The 18,567-nt window shown below is 45.5% G+C and overlaps 1 protein-coding gene across 1 annotated transcript in view; it reads right to left on the bottom strand.

Annotated features, from left to right (window-relative positions):
* The window catches only part of LOC138454580 (ATP-binding cassette sub-family C member 12-like), a 392,790-nt gene that overhangs the window by 237,795 nt on the left and 136,428 nt on the right, over positions 1-18,567 (bottom strand). The window contains exon 6 of the mRNA XM_069607051.1: positions 17,352-17,578. Within this exon, the coding sequence (XP_069463152.1) occupies positions 17,352-17,578 (227 nt within the window). The remainder of the gene's footprint in view (positions 1-17,351; positions 17,579-18,567) is intronic.

Raw genomic sequence — 18,567 nt, 5'->3', positions numbered from 1 at the left:
TAAAAAAGTAGATGAATATGTGAAATTGTATGCAATTAAACATTTTAAACTATCCTGCTTAACATATTATACTGTGTCACAGAGAAAAGAACCAGAGGTGTCTCCTTCATCACCATCTGCAAATAAGTAACCCAACCAAATGTAATCCTATTTGTTATGTTTACAAAAAAACAAATACAAATTCGATAACCACTACCCTTAAATGTACTGTTCTTCAACTGTATTATACCACCATATTACAAATACTGTATACTCCCCCTACAGTACCTATCATTACTATACACATATTATTATAGGGTATGTAGCCAGTTGCCACAACCACCACAATATAATGAAACCATATACAAGTACATACAACTCATGTTGAAATAATCAAATTCGCCTTGAACCCCCTTCCAATGCAAACTATGTCCGCGGACACTGACATTGACGGCGGACTCGGCAGCATCTGCAAACCCTTTTTTTCCACCTATTAAAACAGCTCCATAGCATCTTTATTCCACTCCTGTAACCTTTCCAAGCCCTCTTTCACCCACCAAATAACTCCAAATGTGTTTCCCAAGCCATTTGTTCACTGCGCTATCCGTGGACTACTGCAGTGTCCGCAGACTACCACTACACCTGTACGCCCTTTTCCACCTATGAAAATAGCCCAATATCATCTTTTTTCCTCTCCCCCACCCTCCCCAGCCCCACTTTTCCACTACCAAATAACCCCAAATGTTTGTTTACAGACTTTCTCCCCACTGCGCTGTCCGCCATCAGCTGTCCACAGATACAACATGGCGGGCGTTTCAGAAAATATGACTCACCTCACGCTTTTCAGTATCCAATCAGTGCGCTCGTCCGATGTCCGCAGACATCACGTCGCCCCCTGGGCCAATCAGAGGGCTGTCTGCGGACTGAATAGGGAAGTGTGTCTGCTGACCGAACCCAGATATCACACATTTTTATTTACCTATGGTTTGGTAGTTTAAAAAAAACTGCCGAACAGATTTACACCAAATTAACAAAAGCACACTTTCAGGAGCAAGCCGCCACTCCTGGCACAAAATCTGTCCAGTGGTTTGGGATGTAGGCATGAGCAAATTTGTATTTCCATTGCGTCTATCTATGGGAAGAACCACACATTTTGGCACCTACCTCTATAACCTTTCACCACCCTACATGAAACCTCATCAAACTTCGCAGAATCAATCTGACCGGGCCATTTACCCTTTTTGCAGAATTCCGTGAGGATTTGTCCAGGAGGGGCGAAGTTATAAGCCACCCAAAAAGTGCTCTTCTTACGGGTTAAGCAACTTAACCATAACTACAGGGCCGCTTTTGTATACCCTGTAATATATACTAGAAAATAAAATAGCCAGGCACCACTTATAAGCTTTTGGCTTTACCATTTTCATAAGGTTCCAAACCTGTGCTCCCTGATTTTATAATTTAGCACAGCACTCATTTTGAGAAGGACCCAATGCCTGCACTGCTCGCTTCGTCATGTCGCAAGCTTTGGATTTATCTTCTGTTGGCATCAACTCAATAGCCGCGCCAGGGTAGAATGCAGAGAGAGTACATCCGTTGCCAAATCACATCCGTTGCCAAATCACTCCAGTGTGAGCAGTGTGAACCACTTCCAACAGCCTAAGGACATACTGCGCACAGCGCATGTGCATTGAAGGACACTATTGACCTGCGCTTGGAAACAGAACATTTCGGCTCTAAACTACCGTACTATGAGTGAAGAAGAGGAGTATTTGAACTTTGTCACAATTTGAGCAGCAAACTTAAAAAGTATATAGTCTTACAGCAAAAATGTAACATTGACAAAAACAGACTTACATTTCAGAGAGCTTAAGCAGCTTGAACCTATGATAAGTAATGCTACTAGCACTTCAAGTTATGTTTATTTTAAAATGTTATTTCATTTTAAAATTAGAGTAGTTAGGATAATTTAGCAAACACTAAATAGCTCTGAGTCAAAATAAAAATAACATACAATGTAGGATTTTCTGAAGAAGGGAAACTATTAAGAATCTCTTTGAAGTTCAGCTACACAATATTCCAAGAAGCAAAGGTCTCCAGACATATAGAGGAGACTTCACAGGTAACAGAGAGTAGGTTAATGTGAGAATACCAATAAGAAAAGAGTAAAGACTAGCAGGCTTATGTTGTTTGTTTTCTTTTGCAGATACCTCAGCAGCAGATGAGTGTCTGATTGTCTTATTTTGTCCCAATCCCCTTTCCCCAGGGGTGTTTTGAGTGAGAGAGAGTAATACAGAATGACTGTTCACACTAGACACTCATAGTAGTCTTTTGTACCAATCGTCAGCTCCTGTGTAAAACTTGAGATCTTATCTTGGCACTTGGTTCCCTCTCCTGCATGTCCCATTAAAAGAAATAAGAGGATCATCCATATTAGATGCACTCATGACTTTCTTTGGGCCGTGCCTCCTTGCTGCCTGGACAGAGGTATTGCAGGCCCACTACTGGAAGGACAGCAGCATTTCATGTCTCCACTTACGACAGCTCACCAAGTCAAATAATTCTTTAATGAAATGGCATGCTGGGCATGCCAGAATTAGTGATATCTTCTGTATAGTGCATGCCCAATAGATCTGAGGTTTCAGCCCAGTCCACTGTAAATAGTTTTTTCTTTAAAACCCCAGGCACCACCCTCAACTCCTCCGGAGAGGACCCAATCTGACTAAGAATCTCACACATAGTAGTCGTAAACTGATTCCGAGTGGAGGCCGATTGGATTGATGATGACTCACCCAAGGATTTGTTACAATTAGTTGTTCAGAGGGTTGAAAATGTTGGCGTATTCGGCCAACTTCCGGCATAAGCCTCTGGCTGCCAAAGAAATAAGTCCCAGCTTGTGCCTGACAACTGCATTGGGCACAGAGTTGTTCAGGCCTAGAGTTCTCTTCCAAAGTAGCCCCTGAAGTGTGTTAAGTGATGCCGCCATATCAAAGAGGACAATGCCAAAATCAAATAGGACTACAGGATCAATGTTCTGGAGACAGAACCGGATCAGGGGTACCAAGGAGTAGCAACATAGTTGTAAGTGTATTCGCTTCATTTTGGCCAATAGGTAGTAAATCCCCCTCTGAAAAGAGTTGTCCTTGTCCCCCTAGAGAGGTTATTGACAAGGTTAAATCCCAGGAACCTCATTGGTGATACCCTTTCCAAAGGCTGATCTCCCACTTTCCAGATAAAGGTTTTGGGACTTTTGCCCATTAATTTTTAAATTATTTTGGACAGAATTTGTTTGCCCATCTTTACCCGATTTGTAATTCCCACCTCCCACAAAGCTGCAATATCCGAGACATAAATGTTGAAAAGGGTTGGATCAACCACACAGCCCTGCCTAAGCCCCTCGAAGGTATGGTCCGGGGCAGAGGTTTCCCCCTCCCTCATCAACCTGACCCTTAGAGATGATTCGCTATGCAGCAATGCCAGGATCTGTACCATTTTGAGTGACACTTTCCACTGTAGCAGTTTACTCTAGAGGGTCTCCCGACTTACCGTATCGAAAGCGTTGGACATACATATGGGGGCCATATAGACTGGGCCCACCACCCCATTTTTTACAGCTGCTGAGAGGTGTGAGATAATGGTGCCATTTAGGGAGGTCCCCATACCAGGTTGAAACCCTACCTGATGCTTGAAAAGAAGGTTGAGATCCTTTATGTGTTGGGAGAGTTGTCGAAGTAAAAGAGAAGCAAACAGTTTGCTGCAGGCGTCTAAAAGGGCTGAAGTTCTTCGGCTCCGATATGTCGCCATGTTTATAGATGTGTATAGTGATGGATTGTTTCAAAGTATTTGGGATAGTACCCTCCCGATAAATACTCTTATAAAGAGTCAACAGAGGACCCACCCATAGCTCCGGGTCCTGCTTGAAAAGCATCGGCGGGAAACCATCGGGCCCCGGGCCGCAGATGGCTTTGCCCTCCCTATGGCTTTGCCCTCCCTATGGCTCAACGTACACCCCCCTCATTCCAAGGATTACGTGGAATAGGAAGTTGGGTATCCAGCGAAATTCTCCCAGCGGAAAAGGTCCCTGAGGGGACAATATTTACTCAAATGTACACTCTGGCTGGAATCAAGCACTTTCCCCAAATATTCTAGGACTGGAGTTTAGAATGGTTAATAACACCAATCCTAGAATATGTGGAGAAGGCTTTTTAGGAGTCAGGAAAATAAAAATTGCCTCTATGGTGAAATTTATCAGGCAGGATTTTCACCAAGAAACAGAAATTGTGGGGGGTGGGAGGAGGGTCCTCAAGGATCATGAAACAATATTTGGCCAAATGGCTTAAGAAGTGCCTGGCTAGGCCTAAGTATTACAGGTAGGCCTATGTAACTAAAAGATTGGCTGAGTGCTTTAGATGGATTATGAGATCAAGGGGTCTCTAACAAAGGGGTGGGGCCTAAGTGCTGGGAGTGTGATATGAACACTCTAAAGAGGCCCTGCATTCCCCAAACAATACATCATGAGACACTGCAAGGATGTATTTTGGGTCATTCAGCATGATCTCAGGTGGTCTTGTTGTTTAAACCTAATCGGCATATTGCAAATATATCTCTGGCTTGGTTTATAGTATATAATATATGCAATAAACACTGGGTGTGGTGCTCATCTTATTAGTCTTCATACTCACACGTGCATTAAAATGTCTGCAAACCATAAACCATTTATACTCATTTGGACATCCTCATCTTTTGAGTCTGCTCAAGAGGAAGGTGACTTCTCATTTCCCTAAATGCATTCCTTTCACAACTTTCAATTGATCCTGTAATTTGCAACTAGAAGGAGCTGCTTGAATCAATAACTCTACCTATCACCTGTGGAGTCCCGCAAAGATCCATCCTATCCCCTGTGACCTTCAATCTTTACATGGAACTGCTCGGAACCCTCCTCTCTCCACATACCATCCACATCCACCTATACTCAGATGACAAGCATATCTACCTCAGATATCCTCCATCGAAGAGATCCACAGGCTCAAGTCCTGCCTCACAATGATCCAGTCCTGGATGTCCAGTGCTAACCTGAAGCTCAACCCCTTCAAGACTTAATTCCTACTGCTGACCAACAACACTGAACACCCGGACATCCATACCTGACTCTCCGCTCTGAACATCGAGGGATTCACACCTCAGCTGGCTCCCTGTCCCAAGTCCCTTGGTTTCAACATTGACAGGCACCTCACGTACAAACAGCACAAAGCAAAGAACACACAAATTGCCTGGTACCAACTTTCTCTCCTGCAGAAAATCGAGCCCTTCATCCCAGAAAACAACTTCAGATCTGCTGTACACGCCTTGGTCCTCTCCTACCTACATGGTGGCAATGTCCTTTTGGAAGGCCTTACAGTAACAACCCTGGGACCCCTGAAATGTGTCCTGCATGCTGAAGCAAGACTCATTAAACAACTTCACAAATTCAATCACATCACTCGACACTCATCGAATTGCAATGCCTCCCACTGCAAGCTTGTATCATCTTCAAATTCTGTGTTGCATCATCTCCAAGGCTGCCTTCCTGAAGGCCCAAGCTAATTCACTGAGAAACTCAGCATCTCCAGAGACCTGCGATCTACCAGAAGTAAGTAAAAGTGCAGACTTGAATTATGACAGTGCAGGAAGGAAAGAACCAGGACACAGACATTCTGTATCTATGCTCCAAGACCCTGGAACCTCCTCCCCATCAACATCAGGCTTGTCCCATCACTTCTACAGTTCAGGAAAAATCTAAAGACCTTCCTCTTCAAGGAATGGCTCATTCTTAACACCTAGGCCCACACACCCTGCACACCTCAAACTGCTACAGACTCTGTGATCTGCTTTCCACTGCCCCCCATGTTGCTTGTAGATCCCTTGCTGTCAATTGCCCACTCTCGCCCTCCCCTGTTAGCTCCCCGCTCCTTTTTCCTGTGCTTCCCTCACTGTGCTCTTCCCCCTATTATTGTAAAGTGCTCTGTTGCTTCCCAAAGCTAGATCTGCACTCAATAAAATACCCTAATAATAATAATAATAATAACCCATATTGCGGTAATCATGGGCTGTTAATGTCCGGGGCCCAAGTAGGTCTAAGCGAAGCTAGGGCCTTAAAACCACGGAACCCTCACTGCTATCAGTGTGTGAATCCCTCACAGTGTGGTATTATTGCCATTAGCATCTGGGTTTAGAATCCATGGTGCTAACAGCAATGTATTTGTTTGAAAGAAGGGGTTGTGCACTCGGGGCAACCAATACTTTCAATCAAATATTCACCCACCATCACCATCAGGAAAATTGAAGATGGGGCTCCATTCAAAGCCCCTACCTCATTTGAGCAATGTGGTGTGGTGCCACCAAACCAATAGATGAGTCTTACAGGGGAGCAAGAGTGGTGGAAGCAGTAGTGGCAGAACAGACCAGGGAGTGGTGGGGAGCGGAAGTGAAGATGGCGGGACGGATACAAGCAGCTATCAGCATGCTCGGAACACAGGATTGCATTCTGAAAGTCAGCCCACAATCCAATCAACCTCATCTGCTTCCACAACCATCCCGGGTGCTAATATAAAGCACCACTCAACTAAAAACTCTCCTACTTATTCCAGTTCTGATTATGCACACACATCCTCTCATCATCCAACTACCTCACTAAGCCTACAATTCCTTTACTACTTCCATTCCTCATTATTCTCATGATTTGAGCTCTACTCTGCCCCCTCTCTTAACCCATACACTGCATTTTACTTACAATTTCTCTTTGGTAGTATACATGTCTCGGGAGGATAGCTCAGGGGCAACATGCTCACCTTGGAAGCAAGACCATGCAGAGCAACACAGGTTCGAACCCCGGGTCCGCGCTTAGAAACCTCTAGGTATTAAGCGCGTTATAAGTAACCTATCATATCATATCATCACCAAGTCATTGAACTCTTTAGCATCATCCTTGGATACACCATTCAATCAATTTAGTGAAAAGCCGGGGTCAATCTAACCATTCAACTCAACTCCAGATTAAAAACTAATCTGCAGCAGTGTATACCCAATCTCATACCAATCCTAGTGCCATCCTTACTCATTGCCCCCACCACCACACTTATCCATCCCACTCCATCTACACCACCCTCTTCCTAAAGAATTACCTTTTACAGAAGACAAAAACTAAAACTATCAACCAAAGCCACCATGGAACTAGAACTTTAACCACCCCGCGAAATCCCATCTTCAATCTGGTATACACTTCACCACCGATCCAGTACATCTCTCATACTCTCTACAACCCATCTTTACAGAGTATGTTTATTTTGTACACTACAGTGACTCAATATATGAGCGCAACAATCTGCACAAAACTTTCTTTTAGGTGCACTTTATTAACCTTCATATCAATTCTATGCAGACCATATCTATCAACTATTATATCAGCTCCCTCATACCACATGTAAAACAGATACATATGAACTACCAGTAGCCTCTTATCTATTTCAGAGAAAAAAAAGAGAGATAATAAGGCAGATGGTAGTGTTGGGGCGGAGTGGTTCTATCCCACCCCCCTCGCCATTCCTGCTGTAAATAGATCACGTTTACACCAAGGGGGGAGAGACCCCATCCCACAGCACGCTGTTTTATGATATAACATAGAGATTTGCACACGTAGTGCAGCCCACAACCCCACCGATAGACGCCATTTTGTGTTAGAACAGATGAACAAGTTACTTCTTACCTTGTAACGTTCTTTCGACGGGATGTTCCTCCGACGTATTCCTCATCTTAGATATCTCCTTCCAGCTCTGCTGGCCTCGGAACATTTTTTCTCTCTAGAGGGCGCTGCGCGTCGACGTCCTCCGACTCGATGTCCCTCGACAGCCGCCGTATCGACGTCGACGTCATCCTGCCTATAAAGGCCGTGCGCCCGTTGCTCAGTTCCGTTTTGTAGCCCACAATAATACTTTCTGGACTAAACTAATCACCCTGAAGGAGCGTAAGCTGCAACAACAAGGGAAGTAGAACTGCGGGGATGGATGGGAGGGTCGATGAGGAATACGTCGGAGGAACATCCCGTCGAAAGAACGTTACAAGGTAAGTAGTAACTTGTTCTTCGAAGGGATTGTGTCCTCCGACGTATTCCTCATCTTAGATAGGCTCCCATAGCAGTATTCTATTATCGGAGGAGGGAGTACTGACTTCACGCTGTCTTATATTGATGAATAGAATGCAGTACAGCCCTTCCAAACCTAGTCTCTTGACTGGAGGAGGAATCCAAATTGTAAAAACGTGTAAAGATATGGACAGACGACCATGTAGCGGCCGCACAGATGTCTTTAACCGGCACGCCTCTTTTGAGGGCCGATGAAGCTGCAATACCTCTGGTCGAATGAGCCCTAAGGTTTTGAGGGGGCTCTTTCCCTGCCAGTTTATAACATTCCAGAATGGCTAGAATGATCCATCTGGAAATGGTCTGCTTAGTTATTGGTAACCCCAGCTTGTGACCTGCGTAACCTACAAACAGCTGGTCTGCCTGTCTTATCCTGGCTAGTCTACTGATGTAAAAACTTAAAGCCCTCCTAGGGTCTAGCCTGTGTAACCTCTCTTCCTCTTTCCCCGGGTGAGGAGGAGGATAGAAAGATGGTAGGGTAATCTTCTGAGTGATATGGAATTCAGAAACCACCTTTGGGAGGAAATTAGGCTTCACTTGCAGGACAACTTTGTCTTTGTGAAATATTGTGTGAGGGGGTTTACAAGAAAGAGCTTGTAATTCGCTCACCCTTCTAGCAGATGTAAGTGCTATTAATAAAACAGTTTTAAGGGTAAGGGATCTTAACGAACAAGAATGGAGAGGTTCGAAAGGTGTGCCCATCAGGAAAGTTAGTACTAAGTTTAAATCCCATAGGGGAACTTGGAATGGTCTTGGGGGATAAACATTGGTTAAGCCCTTTAGAAACTGTATTACCAAGGGTAATTTGAAATAGGATGGTTCTTCCGCAGTACGCTTAAAGATGGATAGCGCTGCGAGATAGCCCTTAATGGTGCCAACTTGAAGGCCTGAATTTGCCAAATATAGTAGGAAGGACAAAACCATTGGTGTACCACATGAAAAAGGGTCGATATTCTGTTCTCTACACCAGCTGCAAAATTTGTTCCAACGGCAGCGGTATAAAGACTTTGTTGCTGGCCTCCTTGCCGAAAGCAACACCTCCATAACATCATCAGGGAGGTCCCAATCCTTGTACCTCAGCCTTTCAGAAGCCAAGCGTGAAGGTTGAGGGTTTTGATGTCTGGATGGAGAACCTGACCTCCCTTCTGTGAGAGTAGGTTCTCTCTGAGTGGAAGTCGAATTGGAGGGCAGATGGACAAGTCTAGAAGGTCCGGGTACCACGTTCTCCTGGCCCAATCCGGGGCAATTAGGATCATGGTTCGCCGGAATCTTCTCAACCTCCTGATCATTTGAGGAATGACAGGGACCGGTGGGAACGCGTACAGAAGCGGAAACTCCCAGTCCACTATGAACGCGTCTCCCAGAGCTCCTCTCGGGGGAAATTCCCTTGAGCAGAACAGGTCGCATTTCCTGTTTAGGCTGGTGGCGAACAGATCTACCTGAGGGGTTCCCCAAAGGGCGAAGATCTCTTGAAGGACTTCCTGAGCTAGCTCCCACTCGTGGGAGACTGTGTTCTGCCTGCTCAGAGCGTCCGCTGTCAAGTTCTTCTCTCCGGCTAGGTGAACTGCCGATAGAGAGATTCCTTCTTGGATTGCCCAAAACCAGAGCTGCATCGCCTCTCTGCACAGGGGTAGTGATCCTACGCCTCCTCTTTTGTTGAGGTAATGCATGGCCACCGTGTTGTCTGTCATTATCAGGACGTTCTTCCCTTGTACAGCTGACAGGAACGCCTTCAGCGCAAGTCTGATGGCTCTCAGCTCTAACAGGTTGATGTGTAGTCTGGACTCCGATGGAGACCAACGACCGCTGATGGTCAAGTCGTTGGCGTGGGCTCCCCACCCCGTGAGTGAGGCATCCGTGACTACTGTTATCTCCGGCCAGGGTTGCCAAAACTGTTCTCCTTTCAGAATGTTCTCCTGACAGGCCCACCACTGAAGGTCTCGAGCCACCCTGCCGGGAACCTGAAGAAGATCTGTCATTCTCCCTGAGAATTGTGACCACTGAGTCCTCAGTGCCCACTGGAGGGATCTCATTCTCAGGCGAGCCTCTGGCACTAGGAAAATGCAGGATGCCATGAGGCCTAGCAACCTCAAAAAGTCGAAGGCTGGGAGACGTTGGGCATGTTGGAACTTGGTAACCATCTGTAGAATATCTTGAGCCCTCACCTCTGGTGGCGAGGCTTTTCCCAGGGAAGTGTCCAGGATCGCTCCTATGAACTGGAGTCTCTGCGATGGTATCATTTGTGACTTCTTTAAATTGAGGGAGAAGCCCAGTCTGTGAAGGAAGTGGCACACGTGATTTAGCTGGATTTGAGCTTGTTCCGAAGAAACAGCCCTGATCAACCAATCGTCCAGGTAGGGGTAGACGTGAATCCCTTCCCTCCTTAGACTTGCAGCCACTACCGACATTAACTTGGTGAAGACCCTCGGGGCGGAGGTCAGCCCAAATGGCAGCACTCGAAATTGATATTGAGAGTTGCCAATTGCGAACCTCAGGTATTTCCTGTGTTTGAGATGGATAGGCACATGGAAATAGGCGTCCTGAAGGTCCAGAGATACCAACCAGTCCTGGAACTGAAGGGCCTGGAGGATCTGAGAAAGAGTGACCATCTTGAATTTGTCTTTTCTGAGGAATTTGTTCAATTCTCGCAAGTCCAAGATGGGTCTCAGTCCTCCGTCTTTCTTTGGAATGAGAAAGTAAGGGGAGTACCAGCCCTTGTTCCTCTCCGCTACAGGTACCGGTTCTATGGCACCTTTCTCTAGCAGGTCCAAAATTTCCTGCAAGAGGAGCGGATCTGGAGCTTTCTGAGAGCTGATCCCCGGTGGATGACTCTGAGGTATACGTAGGAAAGGCAGGCAGTAACCTTGGGCAACTGTTTCCAATGCCCAAGCATCTGACGTGATAGCCTGCCATACCGCCAGATGTTGAGTCAACCTGCCTCCTACAGGTGTCCTGTGAGGGGAGTCCTCAGAGTGGTTTTGGGGCGGCTGATGCAGATGCCGATGGTAAAGAGGCACCTGCTGTTGCTGCGGCTTTTGAATATCTACCCCGTCCACCTCGGGTAGTTCTTCTTTGTCCCCTTTGAGCCGGTCGTCCTCTACCTCTTCCGAATGCGGAGTAGAAGCGAAAGGACTTGCCCCTCGCAGAGGTTCCTGTGGGACGAAAAGGAGTCTGACGGATTGCAGCTCCTAGGGATTTTGCTGCTGCTTTTGAAGTTTGCAGTTTCTCTAAACTGTCATCGCCTTTTTCCCGAACAAAGAAGAGCCATCGAATGGCATGTTCAAGAGCCTGGCTTGCACATCTGGGGCAAAACCAGACTTTCTCAACCAAGCGAATCTCCTGGTTGATGTACTTGCCGCCATTGCTCTGCTGATACTGTCAGCCGAATCAATGCCCGTCTGGAGGGATTTGCACATAGCGTCTTTACCGTCCTGTATAATATTCAGGAACGCATCCCTTTCTTCTCCCTCCGGGATGCAGTCAGCCGCTGTAGAAGCACACTCCCAAAGTGTATGGCTTAACCTAGCAAGGGAGCAAGTAGCATTAACAGATTTTAACGCCATGCTACATGCTGAAAATACTTTCTTTGCCATAGCATCATATTTTTTATCGTCCCTGTCCTGTGGGACGGTAGGATAAGCCGTCTTGACATCGGTAGAGTATGCTGCCTGTACCACCAGACTTTCTGGGGATGGGTGTTTAGACAAAAACTCCGGGTCTGTAGAAGATACCCTGTACTTTGTAGACAGTTTTTTTATTTACTGCTGGTACTACATCTGGGGTTTCCCAGTTTGTCATGATCTTCCTCTGAAGAGCTTTATGAAAAGGCACCACAGGATCCTCCTGTGGGCCTTTGTCAAGAATATCCGTGAGGTCATCTTGTTGGAAAGATTCTGAAGGTGCAGACCACCCCATGAACTCTGTGATCCTGGCCATTAAGGCTCTATAGGGGGTTTCAGCATGCTCCCCCGGGTCTGGCCTAGCAAACTCCACCTCAGGGGAAGTGTCTAACCCACTTGCCTCATGTAAGGAATCATGAAGATCCTTTAACCTGCGTTCTTCAGAGGAAAATTCCTCTCTAATTGGGGTTACAGGTCCCTGCAACTCAAATGTGTCTTCCTGTTCAGACAATTCACCCTCTTCCAAAATTGAGGACATAGTTCTCAATTGTTCTGAACTCATAAAGGGAGTAAATCCCATTTCCAAGGCAGAGGGAGCCGAACTTGTCATTATCGGCCTCGAAAACGTCGATGTCGTCGACGCCGACGTCGAAGGCTTCGAGCGTGGCGTCGAAAACAAAGGCAGAGGCCTCGAAGACCTTGACAGAATTGGAATTCTACTCGACAATCTCGAAGTCATCGACGTCGAAGACCTGGGGATAGTCACTGAGTGTGTCGTAACCGTGACTTTTCTTGGCGTCGACGCCGGTGTCGAAGCTGGCGTCGAGTCGACAGACCCGTGTGTCGAAGGTCCCTTCGACAACGGCGTCGAAGACATCGACCTCGACGGAACCCTCGTCGACGGCGTCGACGGAACCTTCGAGGAAGGTTTGGAGGGCATAGTCCTACTCGAGGGTTCGAGACGCGCTCGAGAGGTTTCCTTCGCCAGGTACTGCGACTCGCGGCGTTTTTGACCTTCGGGTCTTTCGACCAGAGCATCGCTCTCGGCAGTCTTCGAGGGGGTCGAGGCCGCTTTCTCGAAGACGCTCATCATATTTTTGCGGAATTCCTCCCATTCAGCCCGGGAACTATGTTTCGTGGGGCAAGGGATTCTTTTTGGCGAAATAGAGGAAGAGGAAGACGGAGAAGGGGATCTTCGACGTCTCCTCTTCAAGTGCTTCGATCTCGAGGAGTGATAAGACCCACTCCGAGACCTGGAGCGCGAATGGTGACGAGGAGACGAGTGTCTCGACTTCGTCGACGAAGAAGAAGCTTTAAAAGTCTTACCTTTCTCCAGCTTCCCCCTACGCTCCTTCAGGGCCTTAGCTGTCATGGACATACAGTCCTCGCATTCCGAACAATGGTGTTCAGCTCCCAAACACCACAGACAAACTCTGTGAGGGTCAGTCAGCGACATCTTTTTCCCACAATCTCGGCATTTTTTGAAGCCGGATCGAGGAGTTGTTGGTTCCGACGAGGAAGCCATCGAGTACGGATCGAATGACTCGAGGTAAATAGGATTAATCTGACAAGAACTGAGCAACGGTATTCCGAGGCACCGAGTAAGCGCGGAAAACGGAACTGAGCAACGGGCGCTGCGCGCGGCCTTTATAGGCAGGTTGACGTCGACGTGGATACCGCGGCTGTCGAGGGACATCGACTCGGAGGACGTCGACGCGCAGCGCCCTCTAGAGAGAACATTTTTTCCGAGGCCAGCAGAGCTGGAAGGAGATATCTAAGATGAGTAATACGTCAGAGGACACAATCCCTTCGAAGCAATCTTTTACTAGGCCCAGAAACCATCCCTCTGCAAACTCAGTTCTCCCTTCCCCAGCACCTCGTACAGAGAGCCCCGGACATCACCTCCCACTGCCACCTCCGCGCGAGCCTTGTTCTCATGGAAGTCCAGCCGTTTATTGTTGCAATTATTTAGTATACTTTCTGCAGAATGTCAGAATGTGCTCTCTGCTGAGCGTGAGACCAGAGCAGGCCCCAGTAAAAGTGCCCATCCATCTCCACTAAACTGCCTATGCTGTCTCAAACCCCCGCTCTGCCAGGCCAGGGCCCACCAGTCCTCAACCCCTCACCCTCTTTCATGGTGATACCCATCTGACCCCCTTGTATTGACCATTCCAGAACACCCACCTTAGACTTAATCCCTTGCAGCAGTATATTTGTCCCAATCACAACACATGTCTGTCTGTATCGTGAGGCACAAGGGAACATAAATAGTAGATCAAACCCCTAGGGGGTGACACCTAGGAGTGGGACCCTGGTACCAATAAAGCTCTGAATGTAAAGGTCGGAATGACAATATATTAGCCCACCTTTTTCTAAATACCCTCTTGAAGCAATGTTTTTATGTCTGCCATTATTCTCGTATTATCAGTTCCTGTTGTTTAGCTTAGACAGCTAGGAGTATGTTACAGTTGGACCTAACCTTCACTGCAGAGATGAGTCCAGCTGAGCCATGTGCAGCAAGATCGACTGGGAGGCGGCGGCCAATTGCAGCGTGGCATCACCTATAGAACAGGCTGTGCAATACGGGCCCACCAAACCGTGCTGTTACTTTGTACCATATAGTATGACATCATTAATGACGATAACATGTCTTAAAATGTGCTGTCCATGTATTGTTTGGCAGAGCGCTCTCGGGCAGCAAAGTTTTTTGCTTGCTAACTTTATTTTTACATAAAGTTTGTTATCCTTGCAATTCATCGCTTTGTCTCATTCCATGATGGGGTGTGTTATCATTAATGTGGTCTATTGTGGAGTTACGTGTTTGGGTGCCCGCCTTCATTAGGTAGAAAATAATAAGACGCAAAGACCCAGATTCAAGCACAAACAATGTGCCACTACCCCAATGCACTTCACTATGGTTATATGACCTAAGTGTAATTTAATGATGAGTGAGTACTACTGACATAAGGGTTGAATACATATGTGCCCTGCTATATCAAAGTATAGGATGTTGCCATCCTGGCAGGAAGGTTCGGCCTCACCACATCCTACATGTCTGGGATTTCCAAGGTAATGTATGAATGTTTGCATGACCTCTGATTAGTGCTTCGAGCAAGCAGTGACAGGTAGCAAAAACCCATCCATTCCTCACTGTTCAAGGTGCTCAAAAAGCAACCAAAGTCCATAACTACATATGAGTTACCATGACATCTCTTCCCAGGTACAAATGGATACGTACAGCCATTAAAACAATACACAAACACAAACTTTACTGCAATCCAATGTAAATATTCTTTCTTTTCTCCAAAAGATATAACATTCCAACCAAAGTCCAACTCCAAAGAAAGAAAAAGAAAACATTGTGCGTTTAAATACAAGAGAGTCATACACTCACCCCCCACTAAAGCAATTCATAGAAAATGTACAACCAAGAGAAAAGATCAGCACACCAACCACAAAAATATGTCAGTCATCTACCTCCATAAAAAAGAAATTCAAAGCATTACCTTCCAACACTTTAAACAGAATATCAGCCCAACAGACATGGAAACCATATCTTCCAATGTCATTGGGTTCTATTAAAATATTTTAAAACATTATTTTACAAAATGTGTTTCATCATAGTGTCCTCGCCAAGAGAATACAAACGTGTCTGGTTACATTCCTCTCTTGTCAATCATCAAAGAAAACTGGTTTTAGAAGCAAATGTTGACAGCACATTCAAACTAAAAAGAAATTGTGTATTCTAGTCTTAAACAAAATGTAAACCATTAACAAAATTGCTTAGAAAGCTACAAACAAAACTAAGAAGCATGTGCAATGTCAATGTTGCCAACTCCTACAACTTGTGTGTGGGCGGTTAGTACCATACTACAGCACAGAACAGCACTACAATCAAGAAGCCTGCAACAAAGAAGAGAAAATGCAATACATACACATGGTCGAGGCAATGGAATAGTCACAGAATTACCTGGGCATTTTTTGGGATGCATTTCAGGAGCATCCTTCAAAAGCACCTCTTATCATATAAAAATGTTAGCAACACACCACTCGAAACTGTGTGCACTTGTGTGCATAAACTGTACTGTGCTAAAAGTCCAGCTCTCGAATTGCAAACAGTAAACAAAACTATATTAACTGGCACAGCGGTGTATGTCTTGCAACAAATACATAACATACAAAATAAATATGTTGGTGCTGAAGTAGAATAGGTAGACACAACTGACTCACAAACTGGCCACCAGCAGTTTCCTACCAGTAACTCTGTTAGAAATACATAAAAGAAAGAAATAGCAACGTTTCAGGCTACATCTGCTGAAATCCCAGACAAAGGGCCTCATTACAACTTTGGAGGCAGCCATGGTGCTATTAGCACCATGGCTGCCTCCAAAATCGTGTCCGGGTCCGGGTTACCTGAATGGGGAAATACCGGGCCATTCTGACTTTGGAGGGGCCGGTATTTCCTCCTTCAGGGAACCCGGGCCCGGTCCTTCCCCATTCCCATTCGAGCCCGCATAGGGCTCGATGGGAATGGGGAGGGAGCTAACAACAGGCCCGTAATTCACGGGCCCGTTGTTAGCTCCCTGGGCCCCTCGCGGGACCCACTATGGACGTCTGGAAAAACCAGACGTCCAGGGCGGTTCCCGCGAGGGGACCTCGTAATAGTGTGGAGTGGGTTTTAACCGCGCCGGCACCATTACTGGCGCCGTTAAACCCATTCCGCACTAGTCGTAATGAGGCCCATAGTGTTGACTGGCATGCCAACAAAAGACAGAAAATGTGGCCTCAGCATGTTGACCTAAACAAAGTCAAATAATGTTTAATATTATATCTCAAAGTGCACAGTGAAAAAGAAAACACATTCCCAAAGAACTTCACCCCTGGAATAGATTCATTTTTTCACTTAATTATAGGAGTGCACTTGTTTACTTGCATAAAAGGCATGATTGTCGAAAATACGAAATAAACTAAACATTTGATAGTGAACCGTTGTAAGTGTTTTGGTATATACTGTGTCCAATATTTTTCATTACAGAGTTTGACAAATATTTGCTAAGGAGTGACATTAAAGATGATACTCTGCATGGGTACAATGAAGGCTTCAGGTAATAATGTGAGCTAGGAATATTTGAAGTCCTATGTTAGGAAGTTGGGATTCAAGAGCATTTCAGGGGTTAACTCACAATGTCAATCCTGACTAGCATATTTTCAGGTAAGAAAAATATATTTTAATTTACAGAACAAGTCTTTTTCTTGTAAACCAAACATTCTTTGTAGCTACAAATTCCTTTAAATGAAAGGAAGCATGTGTATGATACTAGCCATGTAAGGCATCTGTAAAACAGAGGTTGTCTTTGTGGAAGGTACTGCTCATACCATGTGGCCTGAACACATTACCTTAGCAATGAAGGTGGCATAAAGGGTTAGATAGATGCATAACTGGTATTCTCTTTTGTTCTTTGTTGGGAGTATTTGCTTGATTTCAGGGAATAAAATAAGCAGGTATGTTTCTTACCTGGACTTCTAGTAGAATATAGAGAAATACAACTTTAAAACTAGAAGAAAGTGACATAAAAACGTACCTCATGAGAACAACAAAGGCAACACCGAGGACCGCTATTGCAACAAGAAGGTAGGGGAACACAAGCGATACAATGATTATTGTGGACAAAACCAGGAACATCTGCTGCAAGAAGTTCTCTGCCTGAAAAGGTAGCCTCACATCCACTTCATCCATGTCCTTGGAGAAGCGGTTCATGAGCCTGCCTGTGGGAGTCGTATCGAAGAAGCTCATCGGGCTCTGCAAGATCTGTGGGTACCAGGAAAGAGTACAATGAATTGTCAAAATCATGATGTACCTCAAAATAATTCAGGAATGTACAGACAAGTGCTCTGGTACCGGCCGATACAGAGAGCCCGTTCCTACGCTACATTCTCTGCATCAAGGCATCAGTTTCTAATTGCAAAGCAAACCTCAAACACGAAACAATAGGCTAACCTGGCATAGATAGAAACAAGAACATGTATTTTATATAAAGAACTGACAATACATATGTTGTACATGTCCATACATCTATGTCTTCCCTGCAGTACTGATAGATGCAAATCTTAATAATTTTAGGAACAGATGTGCAGAGAATTCATTGGATATGTATTTGTTTCACGGGCCGCATACATTATGAATGTGATTAGCACATTGAAGGTCCCCCATCAATGTGATGACTCTCCTTTATTTTCTATTTCCAGCCCATTAAAACAAAAGTGTGATGCACGACCACTGCTGTTCAGCCATATTCCAATAGAGGCAAGCAATGTACAATTATATTGCACAAATGCACATAACACGTGTATTTGTAGTGCATATGCCCACCTCAGGAGTACCTGAGCACTATCCTCAGATAACAGATGTTTATTCTTACACAAATGAAAGGTTAACATATTATCATTCTAAGCTGGATTAAGAGCTGAGGGGACTCACTAGGTTTCGAACCTGGGACCACAAGGTCATGCACAAGCTCCTGTAGCGGATGCATTAGTCCAGTGAACCACACACCCAGTACATACAACGAAGGAAAATGGTAGTGAATTCCTTTGAAGGAAGTGACACACTTCTAAACGGTAGTAAGTTGAGTGACCCACCGAGTAACACTTATTGGAATGCTTATTTATAGTGGGAACAGACCCCAAATTAAAACCGTCTTGGTGCTAACACAGGAGGTGGGCCTTAACCTACAACATGTGGTTGAGAGTGCCAAGTCTCTTGATTGCTTCCCTGGGAGATGTAATACATATCTGAAG

Source organism: Ambystoma mexicanum, chromosome 1p (assembly GCF_040938575.1).
Source record: "Ambystoma mexicanum isolate Mex_15411 chromosome 1p, UKY_AmexF1_1, whole genome shotgun sequence".
NCBI classification, from domain to species: domain Eukaryota; kingdom Metazoa; phylum Chordata; class Amphibia; order Caudata; family Ambystomatidae; genus Ambystoma; species Ambystoma mexicanum.
The sequence above is the reverse complement of the archived record's forward strand: the minus strand, read 5'-3'. Positions and strand labels throughout refer to the sequence as shown.